We start from the raw sequence: 20763 nt of genomic DNA on the forward strand, positions 1-20763 counted from the left end.
GTTACTTGTATTTTTTTTTTTCAGGGGTTACTTGTATGGATTATTTATTCAGGGTTTACTTGTATTTTTTTTTTTTAGGGGTTACTTGTATTTTTTTTCAGGGGTTACTTGTATTTTTTTTTCAAGAGTTATTTGTATTTTTTTTTCAGGGGTTACTTGTATTTTTTTTCTTCAAGATTTAGTTGTATTTTATTTCAGGGGTTACTTGTATGGGTTAATTCAAGGGTTACTTGTATGAGTTATTTATTCAAGGGTTACTTGAATGAGTTACTTATTCAGGGGTTACTTGAATGAGTTACTTATTCAAGGGTTACTTATATGAGTTACTTCAAATGTTACTTGTATGAATTACTTATTCAAGGGTTACTTGTTACTTATTCAACGGTTACTTGTAAGCCCCATACCAAACCAGTAACACCCTACAAGTAACCCTTGAACAAAACTAGTAACACTCTACAAGCAATCCCTAACCAAATCAATAACACCCTACAAGTAACTCTTGAGCAAAACTAGTAACACCCTACAAGTAACCCCTAACTAAATCAGTAACACCCTACAAGTAACCCCTGACCAAAACCAGCAACACCCTACAAGTAACCTAACCAAACCAGTAACACCCTCACCAAACCAGTAATACCCTACAAGTAACCCCTGACCAAATCAGTAACACCCTACATGTAACCCCTGACCAAACCAGTAACACCATTACAAAACCAGTAACCCCTGACCAAACTAGTAACACCCTACATGTAACCCCTGACCAAACCAGTAACACCTACAAGTACCCATAACCAAACTAGTAACACCCTACAATTTTGGACGTAGAATGTTTGATCTAAGATTCCACGAAGAAAACGAGCTCACATTTCTTTGGTTCTCATCAATTTCACTACTTCAAATGTTGTTGATGATTTTAAGGATAATTAATCACAATTTTCACAGCAATTTAACACCCAATTTCTACAATTTCGGGCTTTAATTGCAGCAATTTAGCAAAGAGGATAGAAAAAATGGGTGGAGTAGAGATATGGTTGTTGGTGATGTGTGGTTTGGTTTGAAGAAGAAGCTAAGAAAAGAGGAGAGAGAAAATGGGTATAGTAGAGATATGGTTGTTGGTGATGTATGGTTTGGAGAAGAAGATAAGAAAAGAAGAGAGAGAGAAGAGTTGTGGTATTTTTTTTTAAACATAATAATAATAATAATAATAATAATAATAATAATAATAATAATAATAATAATAATAATAATAATAATAATAATAATTGTGGCTGTGGCCAGCCACATACAAAAATTTGTGTTATGAAATGGTGAGAATGTTAGATCTCTTACAGTGTGTGTGTATATATATATTAGACAAATTACAAACGTGTCGATAAAGAACACGGAGAATACATATCTTTAGGAAAAATTATACTTAGGCCCCGTTCACTTCACCTTATTTTTACTAAATTGAAATTATTTTTGCCGAACTTAAATTATTTTTATTGAACTGAAATTAATTTTACTGAACTCAAATTATTTTGCTGAACTCAAATTATTTTTATTGAATCTCTATTATATTTCTTCTTTACATTTACTGTTTTTACTGAATTGAAATAATTTTTATTGAATTGGACTTATTTTTACTGAATTGATATTATGTTTACTAAATTGAAATTATTTTTACTAAATATTATTTTTTATGGTGAAGTGAACAGGGCCTTTGTAAGAAAGTTGATCGGAAAAATCCGACCACCAATAAATCAATAATTAGTAGGGATGTTCTACCGTTCAAGACTAAGCGGTCAAGATCAAACTCGATCAAGACAAAAATTTTGAAAATTAAAAACCTAGAGCCTAAACTGGTTTTGCTAGAAACAGACATGAATTGGACTGATGAAACCATTCTAAACCCAAATTAGACTCATTTGAATTGATATTAGAATTTTTTTTTCTATTTTTTAAATTAATTAACTTTACAAGTTTACCATGATATATGAAAAAGGAAAAAAAATAATTTGAAAATATATTATAGTTTAATTCAAAATTTTGAAAGCCTAATTATATAAAAATAACTCATAATATAAAAATATTCGTTACAAATTAAAGGTCGATTAAAACATTTTAGAAAAATTATGCAAAGTGCTCCGTATTAAACAATATTTGGCCCACTACAAGATCAATTTTCAATTTTAATTAAGACCGAACCGGTTAACTTTAGTCTGGTCCGGTCTATTTCTCTAATTCGAACTGGATTTTCAAACATCCTTCATGATAAGAATTTAGTAGAGGTGTTAAAAAACGCAAAAGATGATTACAATTAAGTACAAAATAGCAATAAAAATTAAAATGATACAATTGGAAAACAACAAGGAGCAATGTTCTTTAAAAAAAAAAAAAAAAAAGCAATATATGGCAAGTTGTCTGACCTAGAAGCAAGATGCGTTCTCCAAGTTTCCTACGTTTAACCTCCGCAGCCTCAAGGGCAAGGACTTCACTGCTTGACTCCTCCGAGCCGTCTGAGGCTCTTGTAATCAGATCCTTCTTCACCGCCACCTCCTCCTTATCTTCCACCAGCACCACCTCCTTCTGCTCCGGCTCCTCCTCCTCCGCAACAGGGATTATTGGCGGCTCCTCCTCAAGGACATCAACAACAGCTTGATCCATGCAGCTGATTGTGCGCTGCTCCAACTCCAGAGCTTCTGTAACAACTATACTTTGCTGCTCATCCTCAACACCAGCCTGATTTGCATAGTTTGTCACCTCCGAAATCTCCACATCACCTGTTGTTGGCATTTCCTTCTCCTCAACAACAGCCATAATTGTGCTCACCCTCTAAAACCAAAACCAACGTTAATTGCCTTTCCTTGTCTTGATACTAAGTCTTACATGCCCATTTAAACATGAGCCCTTAAGTCTTAATTGGCAAGTGGAGTTGCCTTTCCTTGTCTTGATATTAATTCTTATATTACATGCCCATTCAAACATGAGCCCATAAACTCAATTGCCTTTCCTTGTCTTCATATTAATTCTTTCATAAAATTCATAGTATTCTCCCGTTCGAGTGGAGTTGACAAGTCATGGCATTGCTTTCACAGTTTCATTACATTTTATATCTACATTTCCTACAACAAAGATGGTTGACGTAAAAAGTCTAATCTGATAGTAACGGCTACGAGTAAGAATTTACCTTCTAGTATAGACTTTAGATTTACTGTGCTGTTATTGACTTTTACTTGTCAATTGTTTTTTTTTCTTTGAATTAAATTTAAAGCATAACCCTAGCTAACTGATACCATGAAAGAATTATATTCAATGAGTATAACATTGATATGCTTTGCAAATATATACAGAGACTAGGACAAGATTATGCCTCTAATCTAGCTATAAACAAGGAAAGGAAATATTCCTACGACTAAATATAAGGTAACCGAAATATACAAAAATATTTACACTTATCTTAACAGTACCAACTACATGACTGCATCTAAAATAACCTAAATATAGAAATTCATCATGTTAGTTGAGACGAACAATACAAGAGGGGGGTGAATTGTATGTGAGTTCCTAGTAACTACTTTTGCAGAATATAAAACAATGCATATAGGAATTTGCAAAGGCACACAAAATTTTACGAGGAAACCTTTCCAACTGAAAGTAAAACCTCGACCCTATTTAAGGGATTTCAAACACCAAAACCACTTCACTATAATAGGGCAAACACCAAGTTACAACCTATTATTATAAACAGACCTTTACTCACAAGTTTCATAACGAACTTGCTACACAGTAAGACCCTATCCTACGCAATCTAAGTCCCACACTTAGATTCTATCGTACTCCTAAATTAAAGTACTACTCACAGCTTCACACTAGAAGCTTACACAACTGTATGCAATAATAAAAATACACAAACACCCAAATAACCCAACCACTACAAAGTATAAGACACCTAGTATATGTTAGGCAAGCTATGCACAAAACCCAAAACTAATATGACAAGGGTATAAGCTTGGCAAATTTACACAATTTAAGCTCAGTGATTTCTCCACTCATAAACTCACAAAAACTAGTAAAATGGGATTCTCTACTATTTATACAAGAATGACTCATATACCTAGTAGAGTTTTCAAAAAGATAAAGATGTTAATTTTCCTAATCTCAAATACACAGTTTTAAGTAAATTAGTTTAGAAGAAAATCCTTTCGAAAAAGATAAAGAAAGATATATTTAAAAAGAATAATATCTTTTTGATAAACTGATTTTAAGAAATAAAACTTATAGAAAATCTTTTCTTAAAATCTATCTTTTTATCTTTTCCGTTTAATAGATTATTTACCAAGCAACTTGTCAAGCTTCTAATAGATTTCATGCACACCCTACTTAACATATTTAACAGCACATCTAAAAGATAAAATCTTAACTAGAATGAGTTGTTGCGCCGTTCTTCTATATAGATAGATTACTTGGGCTTCACGCAGGCTAAGTTCTTACAAGAACTTACTATCTTCAATCACAGACCAAACTGACACCTCAGCTTGCTGTCTTCAAGTCCCTGTTAGGGAACTTAGTTCTTGTTAGAGAACTCTTCTTCTTCTTTGCTTAATTTTTTCTATAAAGGCTTCTTCATGTCTTATTAGCTTGAGCTACTCTTCCATCACCAAGATCTATTTCACCTATAATAATCAAACACTTATCAACCTTTATTAGTTGAGTTTGCTTTAGTTTAAGTCCATCATCATCAAAACCTTTAAGTTTCAACACATCAGTACCAAATACCTGATATAAAAATAATAAAACACCAAAATACCCTTTTTAACCTTAACGATTAATTTGCTTGGATAGCAATGTGGAAGAGAAAGTAAATGGAAAGAAGAAGGAAGTAGGAGGAATGAAAGCCTGGAAGGGGAGGAAGAAGGACTTGTAAGGTTACATTTTCGTCCCTCCTTAATCAACACTGGAATGATTTGGTTTATTAAACTGGAAAGAAAAATAAATGCTTCTACTTCTCTTCCGTTCCTTCCTATCAAAAGATATCTAAAGAAGAGAGGATGAATCCCTTCTTTTTCTCCTTTTCTCCTTTCTTCCTTTCCCTTCAATTCTCTCAATCCAAACAATGTGTAAGAATACTTTTTATTCAACTTTAAGACCAAAATAAGCAACTTTTTCAATTTCTTTTGTATTGAGCTCAATTTTAAATTTGGAATTGATCTATGTCATTGCTTACATTTCCTTTGGGTGAATGTTATTACATTTATTCATGCTAAACCAATAATTTCCAATTTCTCGAACTTGTTCACCTCCTTACACTAAGTTTAAAGGGACAACAATTCCTCCTTGTACAAGTATTGTCTCGAGGTTTAAATTTTGATCAAGCAGTACGTGAAGAAACATTATACCTATAAAGTCCACTTTTTTCGGAGAGATTGTTTTATACATCAGGGTGTACGGTATACCAAAGGATATATGTTTGTTCATTTAATGATAAAATGAGCAATAAATACACTTGGGTGCACCGTACACCCGGGTGTATAAAACAATTTCTACTTCTTTCGCATCCAAACTTGACTAATTAATCTCAATGACATAATTTCAAAAATCTCAAATGATCAACCTATCATTTATCACAAAGCTTCAAAATCTATATATAGTCAATGTCAGTTTACTTAATCCTCACCTACACACTAGGAAACTTAACATACATCGCTATCTCTACAATAGTATAGAATACTAAGAATATGCCAATAAAATTCAATTAATACTAGTATACGTTAACATCAATCTTTCTTAAATATATCTTAACAAATATAGACTCGCCCATATCCTTTCGTTCTTCCAGAAGATTAGATAGCAAAATACATATCATCATTTTTTTGTTAAGTAGTGATTTGACCAAGTCAAACCACTAAAAGCTACCTAAAAGCTACTCAAATGATAGCGTCGAACACGCCAAATATATATCACCCAATCTAACTGTTTTTGCGATTATGAAATAGCATGTCTGTCAAAAAAGCCAACATAAGGAAAATTTTGAACATTCTTGTTAGACGTAAAATGATAATGTTGTCAATAATTTTGACAATAAACTCGACAATTATGAGCTCTGTAAACACAAATTTTAGTTGACAAATTTTCTTCACTAGAATAACTACCCACATTTTTTGATTTTATTTGAAACAATCTGGTAAGAATGATAAATGTATATTGTGTCCTATAAGATAAATACTGAAGGTCAAGAGTGTTTAGTATAATATCACTTCCCTCATCCCACTTTAGGACTTGTTCCGATTTATTGAAAACAACTAAATTGAATTAAACTGATTAAGGCTGAACTGAACTGAACATAGATGAAATGAATTGTTTATGAGAGAAGAAAATTAGGAACTGAATTGAAATGATTGGAGCTGAAATAAACTGAACCTGAAATTAAGTTGAACAGAACAGATCCTTAGTAATTTATTTATTTATTATTATTTTATTTTATTTTTTGAAAAACACAGACCCTTAGTAATTAGTATAGCACAAAATGGTATTCGATCTTTATTAATTAATTTATTTATTTTCTTTGTTTTTCATTCCATTATTATAGTGTTATACTCCCTCCGTCCCATAATATAGTTCCTGTTTTTTTTATTTTGGAGAACTAAAATGTTTTTCATGTTTCTATTTTTCAATAGTATGTAAAAACTGTTATAGCCTCACTTTATTAACTTTATTCATCGTATGTAGTTCTTGATTTACCCTTGAATTTTGCATATACAATGTACTTTTTCCCCTTCTTTTTCTCTCTAACTTTTGTATGGGATTGTGCTTTTCACTTTTATTATATATACGTTATCTATTTTCTTCTCATATTTCTTAAATACCGTGTAAAAATACAGACAAGAACTATATTATGAGACAGAGTGAGTTGTACTAATCAATACAATGACTCTTGGCTATATCTTTTTCAAACCAACCGTGCTTACCACCTCTAACGTACCACCAAAAGCAAAACCAACCTATGTCGAGTAGCTTACCCGTGCCTGCGACACCTTCAGCGAGTATACCACGATACGATGTACCAATTGAGCAACTAGCCCATTCATGATTCCAATCAAAATCAGTTGGGAAGTGATCGAGCCACAATACACTAATCTATTAGCTAGTCTTCTAGTCTTGAGTGATTTGGCCTCAACTACGTATGCTATCACAAAACAAGGAACAGATGCAGCATTCTGAGTCCCACTTGTAGTACGTGTGCCGTGCACTACAATAAAATCAACCTCTTAGGTGCAAGTTTCGCCCTAATAAACACAGAGAGCAATTTTAAAATCGCCCTAATAGCTTCAAAGAAGAATTACATTCCGATAATATCTCTAACAGGTCCTTTGTGTTAAAAATCAAAGAAGGCAAAAGACTTTTCCCTCTTTGATTAGAGTCAAATAAGGCAACAAATTTCGCGTTCTTTGATCAAAATCAAAGAGGACAAAATTTTACACCCTCTTTGATCAAAATCAACCCTCTTTGATGATTTCCCAGAATCAAGCACGACGATAAGTTTTTTGGCCCTCTATGAACAACTCAAACAAGTCAGTTCATTTCGCCCTCCTTGCTCAAAAGTCAGGGAAAAATTAAAAGTCACCCTCTTTGCTCATTTTTTTAGTTTTTTTTTTAAAAAAAAATTTAAAAAATTTAAGAGGGATTATATGTTTTAAAAAAATTGTTAATGTTATGGTCGATTTTCTAGCACGTCCTGACATAAGACCCATCGCACGATAGAAAGAAGCGACACACGATCGCATAATTACATCACATGATCCCTTTTCTGTAGTTTGTTTATCCAATATAATTCAAGATCCCGTCCAAGTGAAATCCCCAACCAGTACTAGAAATAGGCCTATTTTCAACGGACTGTATCCGACGGACACCTAATTCCGTCGGATATTTCCAACGGATTTTAACAAGCCCTCGAAAAATTACGACAGAATAAATATCAGTCAGAATATAAGGGATTTCCGACGGAATATTCGGTCGGAAATCTAAATTTCCGACGGAATTAAAATTTCCGACGGAATATTCCGTCGGAAGGAAATTAAAAAAAAACATAACCCTAGCCTCTAATAACACCGACTTTCCCTTCCCTTATTTCATCTTCTCTCTCTCCTCCTCCTCCTTCTTTCTCTTTCTCTCTCCTGTATTCCTCTTCTTTGATTCTCTACTCCCTCTGCTCCGCCCTTTTTTCCTCTCTTCTCCGTCCTTTTTCTTGCTTTTCTTCTCTTCTCCTTTTCCTTTTCTCTCTATTCTACGACCTCCCTTTTCCTAATTCCAGCGTTCGTCCCTTTCTCTCTCTTCTCTTTTTGGTGGGTTTTCTTGGTTGGAGCCTAAAAAGCTTAAATTGATGATGGAAATTCGAAGACTCAAGGTCAAAACGAAGGTTTCATGGTCAAATTCGACCATGAAAACTCTAGATCTGGTGTTTTCATGGTCAAATTTGGCCATTTTAAACCGAATTTGAGGTGAAAATCAAGGCCATTTTTGGTTTAAAAGGTGTGTTTTCATGTTTTAATTTTTATTTTATTTTTGAAATTTTTTGTTAGTTGTTGACTTGTTGTGGTTTTGGTTTTTCCGGTGGTTGTGGTGGGTTTTCAGGTGGCCTTTTTTTTTTTTTTTTTTATGTTTGTTGATCATGACGGAAAATTCCATCGGATTTTCCTTTGGAATAGTGTGGAATAGTGTTTTCGATGGAATTTTCGTCGGAATAGTGTTTCCAACGAAATTCCGTTGGACGGATTTTTTTAGTCGAAAATGGCCGGTTTTCTAGTAGTGAACGAGAAGATAAGTCCAAGACCTAGAGGTCCCAGACTTCTTTCTTGTATCTGCAAAATCGTGAAATGGCGATTTCTAAGATCACTTATTGATTTTACAAAAATGCTTCCATTTCCTTTCCGTTAGCTCTTTCTTTTCCTTCTTTCCCTTACCATCATGAAAAGGGTTTAAAAGGCTTCAGTTCTTCTTTTTCTTTCGAAAATGGAAAGGCTTTCAATTATTCGATTGCACGATACATAGCCCCCATGTACCATAGGACGGAGAATCTATAGATCGTAGTAGTTTGCTAACCTCTTTAACTAGCATACGATACAATTGAACTTCATATCACGGCCAAAAGAAAGATCTTCGCGTCAATTGGCCTTCCTCCGTTGCCGAATGCCTTATTTCTCTTCTCTGAAGTCTACAACAAACAAGTGGGAGAGATAGAATTCGAACCCGCATAGAAAAACTTCAACAGATTTACAGTATGTCCGCTTTTAACCACTCGGCCACCCTCTTCCCAGGCAGTTAAAAACATTTACCGACATTCAAAATCTTTTTTTCTATATATACGCAATTACATATACATACATGATTTATGTCACCCTGCCTTTTCTTTTGTGCCAAGACCTTGATTGAGGCTGTTTGATTCGCCAACCTTAGCAAATAAGAGGCAATTCTTCGATTTCGACAAATTTGCACTTGGCCTGAATGTCTAATCCCTAGGTACTGTAGAACAAGAAAGCTTCGACATAGAGGATTAGGACTGAGAGGTTAGCGGTAGGGGTCTTTCCTCTTTGTTACCTTGTTGGGTGGGGGATCATCATTTTATAAGATTTCCATTTGTGTTGTGACCTCTTTTCTAGTCTTCCAACGGCCGATCGACCAGCATTTTCGGGAACTTGTTAATAGCTTCCAACGGCACTTCAGCTAAGATTAGGCGATTGTAGTTAGCATTATAAATAGCATAGAACTTGTAATCAGTAGATCATTCATCTCTACGCTCTCTACTCTTCTCTAACAACTTTCAGACCCATTGTATTCCAAAGAAATTCATAGTGAAATGGTGGTCTTGCACCCACTCACAGTTTTTCCCGCATTTGGATTTTCTACGTCATGAAAACACCTTGTCTCTCATTATTTTACTTCTAATTTACTAAATTTCCATAGTTAATTCTTTAGCCGTCGAACGTCCTTAGGTCTCCCTTAGGCGAAATTTGGCATAAACAGTTAATAAGACACTATTTCTAATTTTTGTCATTATACTACAAAAGAATTAACCAAGTTTTTCTAAATAGCAAATATAACTAAGCCAAAAAGTACTAAAATTTAATAATGTATGCAAGTATTTAAATTTAATAATTTGTCATTCACGTGGAATCTTTTTTATGGTGCCTCATCTTCATTATCCAATATTCTGTTGGCAAATACTAGGGTGAGCAAAAATTCAGGGTACTCTGACCTGGAACCGGAACCTGATCCATGCGGTTCTGATTCCTATTTTTAGGAACCTGTTGCAACTGATTCTGATTCCGGGTCCTGAGATTTTTGCAGGGTACCTTGCAACGCTCACCCCTAGAAAATACTGCTCACAAACACTCTTACAGCATCTGAAGTCAATACAAATATCTGCATTGACACTTTTAATTTGCCTTTTGTTGTGTTGATAATTATTATTCATGGCCATTTAAACATGAGGCCATAATATTTATTGATCTTTCTAGGAAATTCATACGGAGGGAGTAGTTTTTTTACGTAAAAGCAGTGGAGTTTACAAGTCGTAGTAACCTTGCAACCCTTGCTGTTACACATGATGTCAATTGGGAGCGTATGAAAATTAGGTTCACAATAATATTAAAATAAAGGATTTTTTTGTGAAAAACTACCTTTTATATACAACTTTTTGTGAAAAACTACCTTTTAAAAAAATGTTGTAAATGACTACCTCTTTTTTTAAAAATGTTGTAAATGACTACCACTTGCTGGAATCTGGCCGTTGACTCACTTTCCGGCGTTGACCACCCCATGTGGCGGCCTTTTCTCGTTTTCGACCACCCTCACCCCCTCCTCCTCCTCCATTTTCTAGTTTTTGAGCACCCGTACCCCTTCGCCGTCACCTTCCCCTCCCTTGTCCAGTTTCCGACCACCCCTACACACTTTCGACTGCCGCGCTTGTTGCCCCTCCGCCTCCCTTTTCCAATTTCCAGCCATCCCCTACCCCTTGCAGCGCTCCTTTTTCCTAGCCCTCCTTAACCCTTATTGCAACCCTAGCCTCAAACAAATTATCAATTTCTGGGCACTCCCCTCCCTACCCCCACTTCCATTGAATCCGACAGCCCTTTCCTTGCCAACCCCCTTCAATTTACTACTCATCATTCCCCCGAACACCTCGAAACCCTTCCCCTTTCCCTCGATTCTTGATTTCCGACCAACCCCTCAAATATATTATTAATTTTTAGTCAAATTTCATCCCACCCGCGCATCAAAAACCCTCGAAATCCCGCCCACCATCCTTTCCTTTCCTTTCCTCAATTGAGGAGTTATATGATGTTGTTTGAGGGTTGCGGAATTGGGGAGAAATTGAGGGTTTGAGTTGGATTTGCCGGGGTGGAGGCGGTTTCAAGTGGGGTTGGGTTGGTTTTGGGATGCGTGGGGGCGGTTGTTAGGGTGTTTTGAGGTGGGTTGAGGTGTTGTGGTGGCGGGGCGGTGGTCAAGATGGCGGCATTGCTGGTGGTGCATGCATAGAAGAAAAAAGAAAAAAAAATAAAGGTCATGTGACCGGCACGTGGGTGGTCAACACCGGAAAAGTGAGTCAACGGCCAGATTCCGGCAAGTGGTAGTCATTTACAACATTTTTTAAAAAAAGGTAGTCATTTACAACATTTTTTTTAAAAGGTAGTTTTTCACAAAAAGTTGTATATAAAAGGTAGTTTTTCACAAAAAATCTTAAAATAAATTATTTTAAAATAATAAAAAGAAATTTACTGGATCTTTACATGCAATTCTCTCAACGGTGATTTGGGTGTTTGTCAATTGCCCAAAAAAAAGGGTGGTTAAAAAAGAAAGGGTGGTTATGAAAACATTAGATTAATGATAATGGAGAATTGAATTTTACCCTCTACTATTAATTAATTTATTGGGTTTCTTTCTCTAGAAAGGGTGGTTAAAAAGAAATCCAAACTTTAGTACCTAAAGGGTTCGTTTGGCATTGTTGCGCTTTTCAGTTTTTTGGTTTTTTGTATTTTAAAAGTGTATGATATATGTCATATAATGAATAAAAAATTAGTCAAACTTATTAAAATCATGCTAATTTTGAAAACTGACAACTGAAAACTGAAAACAAAAAACAATGCCAAACAAGCCCTTAATTATTTGTGTTAGGTTTTTTTTTTTTATTTTTTTAGTAGTAAAGGTTGTAGAAGGTCATAACTTGTTTGATTACCTTATCACTCCAAACTTTAACACTTCATCTGCAATAGAAAATTCAGTATCTTGTATTTGTGTTTATTCTAATAAAATAGTCTTTTCATCTCTTAAATTTAAACTAAAAATAAGGAGTAACTTAAATCAAATTTCATCTTCTTCATCTTCTTCCACAATTCCATCCTTCTCACAATTTTTTTCTTTGATTCAATTTTAGCACTTTTAGCAGTCCGTTTATTAGTAGTGGGAGTACAAAATTAAAAATAAAGTAATTATAATAAACTAAGGGCGTGTTCGGCAAAATATAGCTGTAGTTGTTAGATAGTTTCATGAGTGTTCGGTAAAATAGCGATTAATTAACTGTTGCATATAAAAATCAATATTTTATTTAAAAAACTATAAATTAAAATTTCAACAACAACTAACCTCTAACTTCAAACGCTAATACTTCTAATTTTTCATAAAAACTACTTGCACCACTAAAAGCTACCCTAACCACCACCCTGCCAAACACTTACATTTTTTGTTAAGTAGTGATTTAACCAAGTCAAACCACTAAAAACTACCTAAAATCTACTCAAAAGCTAGTGCCGAACACGCCCTAAGTAATAACCCATGCTTGCGTCAAACGTGTCAAGAGGCTAGTTGATTGTTACGTACTTATTAAACGCTACAAAATTTATAGAGCTTCTTCTAAAATATCAAACAAACTGAAAGGAAATGGGCCGCAAAAGATGAGCTTCCCCAAACAGGCTAAGATGTCATGTTATATTGTTATGCAGCCTGATATTTGATAGTGATAGTCATCAACCCGTTGAGAGAATTGCATGTAAATATGAAGGAAATTGAACAAAATCTTGAAACAATTCCTACTAACTAAAACCACTTCAACTTTTCAATTAAAAAACCCAAATTCCATTTAAATCAATAATTGTTCTTGACTTCTTGGTATGATACAAAAAATAGACGAGAACACAAATATGGAAAAACCCTAGATGAGGGAAAATTATTAATGGAGTAGATGATATATTACCTAAAATAACAAAATTATTTAGAATGCGAATGCAAGAGAGCTGCCAACAAAGCTGAGGCGACCGCGAAGACGAAGCCACCTATTACTACCTGAACATCCTCAGAAAACAATTGATTTTTCTTGTTGTTGAACCAGACATCCATCTCATAAAAAACAATCACATTCTCAAAGTTATTGTTAAAAAAATCAGTGATAGTTTGCATATCAAGTCGACTGACTTTCTTGGTAAATATGAGATGAATTGGTTCAACCCTATTCATGTTGTTTAGATTGACCCTTCTATTGTAGAGAAGTTACACTCCCTTAAAAAAAAGGAAAAATTGATGGGAATTATCCCACCTTTTGAGCATCGAAGATTAATAATCCCACCTTTGGGATATTTTTAAATAATCCCACCTTTTGAGCATCGGAGATTAATTAAAAAAATCACCCACCAGCCAGATTAGGTACAAATGTGGGATTATTTAAAAATATCCCAAAGGTGGGATTATTAATCTCCGATGCTCAAAAGGTGGGATTATTCCCATCAATTTTTCCTAAAAAAAACAAAAAAAAACCTAGGGTTACACGGAGTATCAAAATGAATAAAACGTTACAGTAGAGAAGTTAAAGATAATAGATTTCTTAAAAAAAATGATAGATATCTTTTGAGATATATGTTAAACTAGGTTAGGTCGCGTGTTATGTACGGTTACTATCATTTTTTCTTTATTATCGATTTAATTGTTATATTTAATTGGTAGAATATGAAATATAAATTGTCTAAATTTATCATGCAATGGGGGAAAAATGAAGTTTATTTTTGGTGTTACACCCGCTTCACCCTTTAGGCTAATTCGGATTCGGATCAGTTCGATCTGGGTGGTTAGGTTCTAGTCCTCTCCCAAATATTGTTGCGGGGGATCGAACACGGGTCCTCACTAACAATTGTAGTTCCAATCACCAATTGGTTAAGAAAATGAAGTATTTGACATAATGAAATATGGAACAAAAACTTTTGTATACATCCGGTTTACACTAATACTAGTGTACATCGAGCAGTATAAAGGTAACTTTTAGCTAATTTTAGGGTAACTTTTTGCCTGTTTTTGGGTAACTTTAAACATAATACAATTTTTATATAAAAAGACAACAAGAAAAGTTTTATAAAGGTAATTTAATTACATTCAATCATTAATAATTGATTTTTGGTCATTTAAAATGTGATTCTTTACGAATAAAGTGTAGATAATTTTTATTTGAATTGGGTTACTTTTACGCATATAGGGGTAACTTTTATTCATTTCAGAGGTAACTTTTAATCACTTTAAGCTATCTTTATAATGGATGTACAATAATTATTGTACACTCGATTTTTTTAAAAGTTTGTGAATATGGAATATCATGCATAAATGCTTAATTAACATTCTAATGTTTCAACCATATAAGAAGATCTATATTAGCTTAATATAGAAAGATAAATATTATAATTTATTATAGGAATAATAAATAAATTCCTAAAAACTATGAAAAAGAAGAACTAAAAAAAAGGGAGAGGATTGAGTTTTGCGTTTTGACGAAAAAATCTATACCTATATAGTACTCCACTTATTAGTGATTATATATTGTAATGTCTTATTTTTAGTCATTAATTTATGTCTGTTTTAATTGTATGATTTGTATCCTTGAAGCAGATATTATGTTTAACACACAAAACTCATAGTAGAAAATTGTATTTATTTAAAAAATATTTTACAAATTAAGATTATATTTTACATATTAGTTAATTGAATGTCAATGTAAAAAAAAGAAATGGTATATATCATTGATTTATTTAGTAATTAAATTTTACAAATAATTTCTTTAAATAAATTTTCTATTAAATTAATTTAATTTTTTTTTTTTTTTTTTACAATAGCTTATCAATTATTTAAAAAAATATTTAATAGAAAATTTATTTAAAGAAATTAATTTTTTTTTAAACAAAATACTAAGGAGTAAGGTCACACCATAAACTGACATCAGTGACATGTGGTGAATCTTTTAATATTTAGTTATTGACTTGTTGAAGGACAAACTCAGCCAAAACTTCAATCATATATATTCTAAAATCATTTTATATATTCTATCATGCTCGTTCACATGAGAGCCCATTAAATTTGAAGTGTGGATGTAGCATGAGCTTTATTATACCCAACGTTTAAACCAACAATACTCTTCCTTTAATTTCGCTCATGTACAAGAACTAGACTCCAATGTCTTTCTACAAACATGAATGAACTAATATTATTGAGAACTGTATAACACTACTCCGATAGGGATGTCGTCATTAAACAATCGTCAAGCTTCTTATAATAAACAACAATAAAAACTAATTTAATGTGCTACAAAACTCGGACTAATTTTTACAAAATAATCGAGTATTAATTTTTAAAACTCGAGCATAAGTTGCTTATGGCAGTTGGTACTAACTAGTACTCCAAGAAAACTTGAGCTCGACTAAATATAACACTACATTTTGGGCCTAAGATGGATTTTGTCAAAAACGAGTAATATTTGTATCGGTTTAGTTTAGAAAATCTTATCACATGTTAAAAATATCCATCATAATTTATTTGTTTATTGCAAATAAGAATTATAATTAGATACAAACTTGTATGTCTTCATTGTTAAATTAGGAAAGTCTCTAATTAACAAAAGCCTATATATACACACCTAATATGTTTCATTGTTTCAATACACATCTATTCTTTCAAAATTCAGCTACTTCAATTCTCTTGCTTATCACTTGAGTGCGATAATTTTGTTTTTAGGGGTAATCGATTCCACAAATTTGGTACAAAGATGATGATGGTTATAGATGGTTCAATGATCAACAAATTTGTTGAAGACACTGAGGCTTTTCACAAATGCACCGATGAAAAATTCAAGGAACTCGATGTCGATTGTGATGGACTTATATCCCGCAATGATTTTCCCAAGGGAGGACTTGGACAATGGGTTCTAGCAATAGACGACGAAGCTTATTCGGACGAAGACGTTAAAGAAGCTTATGATTTGATCTTTGAAAGATTCAAGGTCAATGGAAGTACTTCGATTGGTCTCGAGGCCTTTCGTTTGATGGCAAAAGAAATGATGCTAGCATTGGTTCGAGGTATTGGTGACATGCCTATTGGTATGCTCCTTAATGATGATAGCTTGATCTTCAAGGCTTTTGTTCATAGTAATTAGAATAAAATTAGTTTTTACAAACTAAACAATTAGAGAAAGTGTAATACCTAAGCACTTTGTTGAATGATTTTGATTATTAGGAAATTTTGAAACAAATTTCTTTTCCATTGTTATTGTTATATTTTTAGCCTTGTCATGAAAGTGCATAAAGTGGAAAGCTAAACGTCGCCCTCGAATCTCTAACTAACGCTCGCAAAATAAACTAAAATTACAAATTTACCCTTTTTATCAAAAAAGTTAGGGGGGTGTTAAATACCGCCATCCAAAATGATCAAAACCGCCCTCATTTAAAGCAAAATGCCGTTATTACCCTTATTAAACCCTAATTATTTTTTTAGTTTATTTTTTACCCTTTTATTTTTTACTGCCCCATCAAACACCACACCCACCACTTTCTTTCTAAACAACCACCACAATCACACACTTAGTGACCACAATCAGCGGAAGGCGGCTGTAGGCGGCGGTGGTGTGGTGTTTTCATGGCCGGAAATTCGAAAAAAAGGTTAGTTTATTTTTTTTTTCTGTTTTTTTTTTTAAAAAAATCCATTCGTCGGCAACCGGCGTGTAAAACCGATTGGCCAATTGCGGTTACCGGCGATCGAAACCGGTTAACGGTAGCGGCAAACCGGTTGACCACGCCGGTTGGGTACTAGCTACCACCGTGTTGGTTGTTTTTATTTTTGTTTTTTTTTAAAAAAATATTCGAATTATTGTTACCGGCGATTGTGACCGTCGCCGTTAACCGGAGTGGAAAACCGGTTGACTGTCACCGGCAAACGGCTACCATAACCGGTTAACGGCGGTGGTCACAGGTTCACAGGTCACCGGTAACAATGGCCAACCACCATTTATTTTCTTAATTTCGAGCTTTATTTAGATTGAATTGATCTAGGATAATTACATAGGAAAGATATTGTTTTGGTTGTGAAACATACATTAAGTTACATTGCTAGTACATGGAGCTAGCTAGACATATAGATAGTCGTACTTCCTAGCTTCATTGCCGTGGATTTTCTTCATAGCTAGACATATACATTCAAGTTACATTGCTAGTACACCGCATTTCTTTCTGAACAAGAATCCTTCTCCCACTCTTGGACCACCCCCTCTAATGTCAGGGCAAGCAAGAAAATAAGAACAAAGGCTGCAATTGGCTTAATTCCTTGAAAACATAGCTTTCCAACTCTAGCAAAAGAGGGTTTAATTTGATTAGGAAAAATAACTTAAGAGTATTAATTTGGTTAATTATGCTTATTATTATGTATTTAATTCTAATATTGTTATAACAATGGGCAGCCACCATTTTTTTTTTTTTTGTTAAAATTATTATTATTTTTTGACACAAGTTAAAATTATGATTATTATATTACATGTATATAGATGTAATTTTGTTGTAACTTTTGGTGATATATACTACATATCATAGTGGATTGTCATGAGAGCTTTGTTTTTTAGGGATAGGTTGAGTCAGTAATTTCTTACACCCAGTGCGGTTGTATGATCAAGCTTTTCACCTTGGCTTGAAACAAGTTTCCCTTGCCAAAAGAAGCCATTCACAACCTATTGCAAGCCAAAACCCCTAAATAATGTTAGCAATGCAGTAGTACTAACTTATAATACTTGTATAGTTGTATTAAAGAAGATAGTAGTGACATCAAAACTCTGAAGAAAGAACTAATACTTGTATATACTACACTGAATTTCAGGAATCTTATTATAGTTATTTTACAAAATAATAATTTAAATTTAATATTATGATTGTTATTGTTTTTTTTCACAGTTATGATTATTATAGTTATTTTATTATCATTATTATTATTATTATTGATTGTAAATATTTCGTTCATTTGGTTATGACAACAGTTGGGTAGGCTCAAAATGACGTTTGATCGTATTGATGGCTCGGATGAGAGACATACCAGGACTCGTGCAGTGACTACTTCGACTAGGAGACTGAGGTCATCAGCTCCTATAGCTGATGGAGCATGTGTTGATGATGAGGTTCAGGGACGTGAGGGTGAGGACAAGGAGGAGGAGGAGGAGGAGGAGGAAGAGGAAGAGTGGGACGAGGATCAAATTAATGATTTGATTTACGATGATGAGAGTTTGAGATCTGTTCGACGCCGGGGAGGCAGGGGAGAGCAAGGCCAGACGTCGTCTGGAGTCACCTTGAAGAGAGGTGCTGATGGTAGATTTCAGAGTATTGGAGCTGGTACTTCCCGAACTCGTAAAATTCGTGTTATCCGAGCGTCGAATGATATTTCATGGCTTGTTCAAGCTCAAATGCCGGGTGGTCCCAAGGATGGTAGTCTCATTCCCAGGTCACATCGCCACGCAAATTTGGATGGGGCCGCAAAAAGATCGTGACGTGTTAAAGTGTCAAGCTATGACGCAATGGTGCTCAAATTTACATGAGATGCACAATGCTATGGCCGATGATGTGCGTAGACGAGTTGATAGTACTGGTTTGAGTGGGCTAGTTAACATCATGCATCATCACATTGACTGGGCCCTGATTTCAGCGTTTGTAGAGCGCTGGCAGCCAGACACAAACACTTTTCACTTCCCGTTCGGCGAGATGACTATTATGCTCCATGATGTACAGTACATACTTGGGTTACCTTTGGAGGGTGATGTTGTTGTAGAGCAAAGCGGTGTTGCGTCTTAGAAGGCTGACTTTCAGAATTTTTTAGGGATAGGAGCAGACAAACTTGTTGCCAAGCCAGCAGCCATTTGGAATAACGGGGGGGTGTCAAGTCAGGCCATATATGAGAGATGCCTAGCAGAGAGAGGTGATGCTAATATCCAGGTGCAGGGTTTCTTGTTGTTAGTTCTAGGAAGCACTATTTTTGTCGATAAGAGTGGTAGTCGTATTCCTCCTTCTTGCATCTTAGAGGTGAAGAAGAAGGATGTTCAGCTTTGTCATTATTCATGGGGTTCAGCTACCCTTGCTTATTTGTATCGGCAGTTAGGCGTTGCCTCACGGATAGGTTGCAAACAAATTGCTGGGTGTTTGACGTTGTTACAATCTTGGATTTACGAGTATTTCCCTGCATTTCGACCTATTCAGGGTTGTTTAGCCATAACATCGACTGATGCTCGAGCTGCCAGGTGGGACACACAGATTCAGGAAAGGGACTACCATCGTGTAGTTTCTTTTCGTAGACGCCTTGAGCAGATGACCGATCGAGAGGTATATTTTTTAGCTAAATATTTATTATAAATTTTAATTTTTGGATTTACAAGTTAATAATAATAATTTGTTTTTTTTTTTTTTTTTTTATCTTTAATTGCTTGTAGGTTATTTGGAGGCCTTATACTTTGAGTCCAGCTCATTCGGTCCTGTAGACACCCATTTGTGTCTCCCCAAAACCAAACCCGGTGATGAGTACCTTTCACGTCGAATCATAATCGAATGAAACGAAGTGTGGAAAGGTCTAGTGTAGCGGAAAGTTTTATTTCTTTTCTCTTCTCCCTGTTTTTGAAAACTTTATTTTTAAGAAAACAGCCAATCCAGTTTGGTTGGTCCATGATATGGGTCCAATAGTGGTGTAGTTGGATAAGGCTTGCAAAGACCTTTCCAACGATATATTATAAGCCCAATTCCGATGAATATTGAGGAAGTTATGACCAATTTATTGAACTGGGCCTGGTTTGAGCTTTATGTACGGCCCAATGATCTAGGGGAGGGCCTAATATGATTTATCATTCCTAATGCAATTAGGAGTGGTTTTAGTATTCTAGAATCTTCTAGAAGGTTCTTTTTTATTCCTAATTCAATTAGCATTGATAAGTTGACTTTGTTGACTTTTCAGAGTTTTAATCAAGATCAAATAACATTTTCGAAGAAATTATATTATTTTATCTTCCAGTACGGGAAATTTATCAGATTTTCGAAAACGCGTTGAAATCCAGTTTGGCGTCCAACCCCAGGCCTTGGCGCCAGGCGCTAGCCATTGGCGCCTGGCGCTAGCCACCGGTGCCTGGCGCCAGCTAGCCAGGGTTGGCGCCAATCCTGTTTTGCGATCGTCAGACTCTGTTTTGTTAAATTATCTTTTTTGGATGATTTTCTCTATAAATATCGTATCAAAAACTCCGTTTTCATTCACCAATTTTCACCAATTCTCTTCATTCGCAATTTATTCATCTACAATCATTTATCATCTACATCTCTCATTCATCAATTCTCATACATTAATTCTTTAGCATTCTTTTCTTTCTTAAATTCTTTCTTGCTTTTTCATACAAAATTCCGCATTCGCAAGATCTAGAAACACCTAGCCATATTCGAAGTTGCCTTCGCCCTAGACGTGAAAGGTTTAATTTCT

General features: G+C 34.5%; 1 protein-coding gene across 1 annotated transcript; it reads left to right on the forward strand.

Moving 5' to 3' along the window:
- Positions 1 to 16048: 16048 nt before the first annotated feature.
- On the forward strand, positions 16049 to 16435 carry LOC145627631 (uncharacterized). The gene has a single exon (XM_081679996.1). It carries the CDS (start codon positions 16049 to 16051, stop codon positions 16433 to 16435), a length of 387 nt encoding a protein of 128 aa, XP_081536122.1.
- Positions 16436 to 20763: the final 4328 nt, after the last annotated feature.

This window comes from Chenopodium album, chromosome 4 (assembly GCF_948465745.1).
Source record: "Chenopodium album chromosome 4, dcCheAlbu1.1, whole genome shotgun sequence".
Lineage (NCBI taxonomy): Eukaryota > Viridiplantae > Streptophyta > Magnoliopsida > Caryophyllales > Amaranthaceae > Chenopodium > Chenopodium album.

What these genes read in the sequence shown, in the direction of transcription:
- LOC145627631 (XM_081679996.1), top strand. Translation starts at nt 16,049, where the DNA reads ATGATGATGGTTATAGATGGTTCAATGATCAACAAATTTGTTGAAGAC.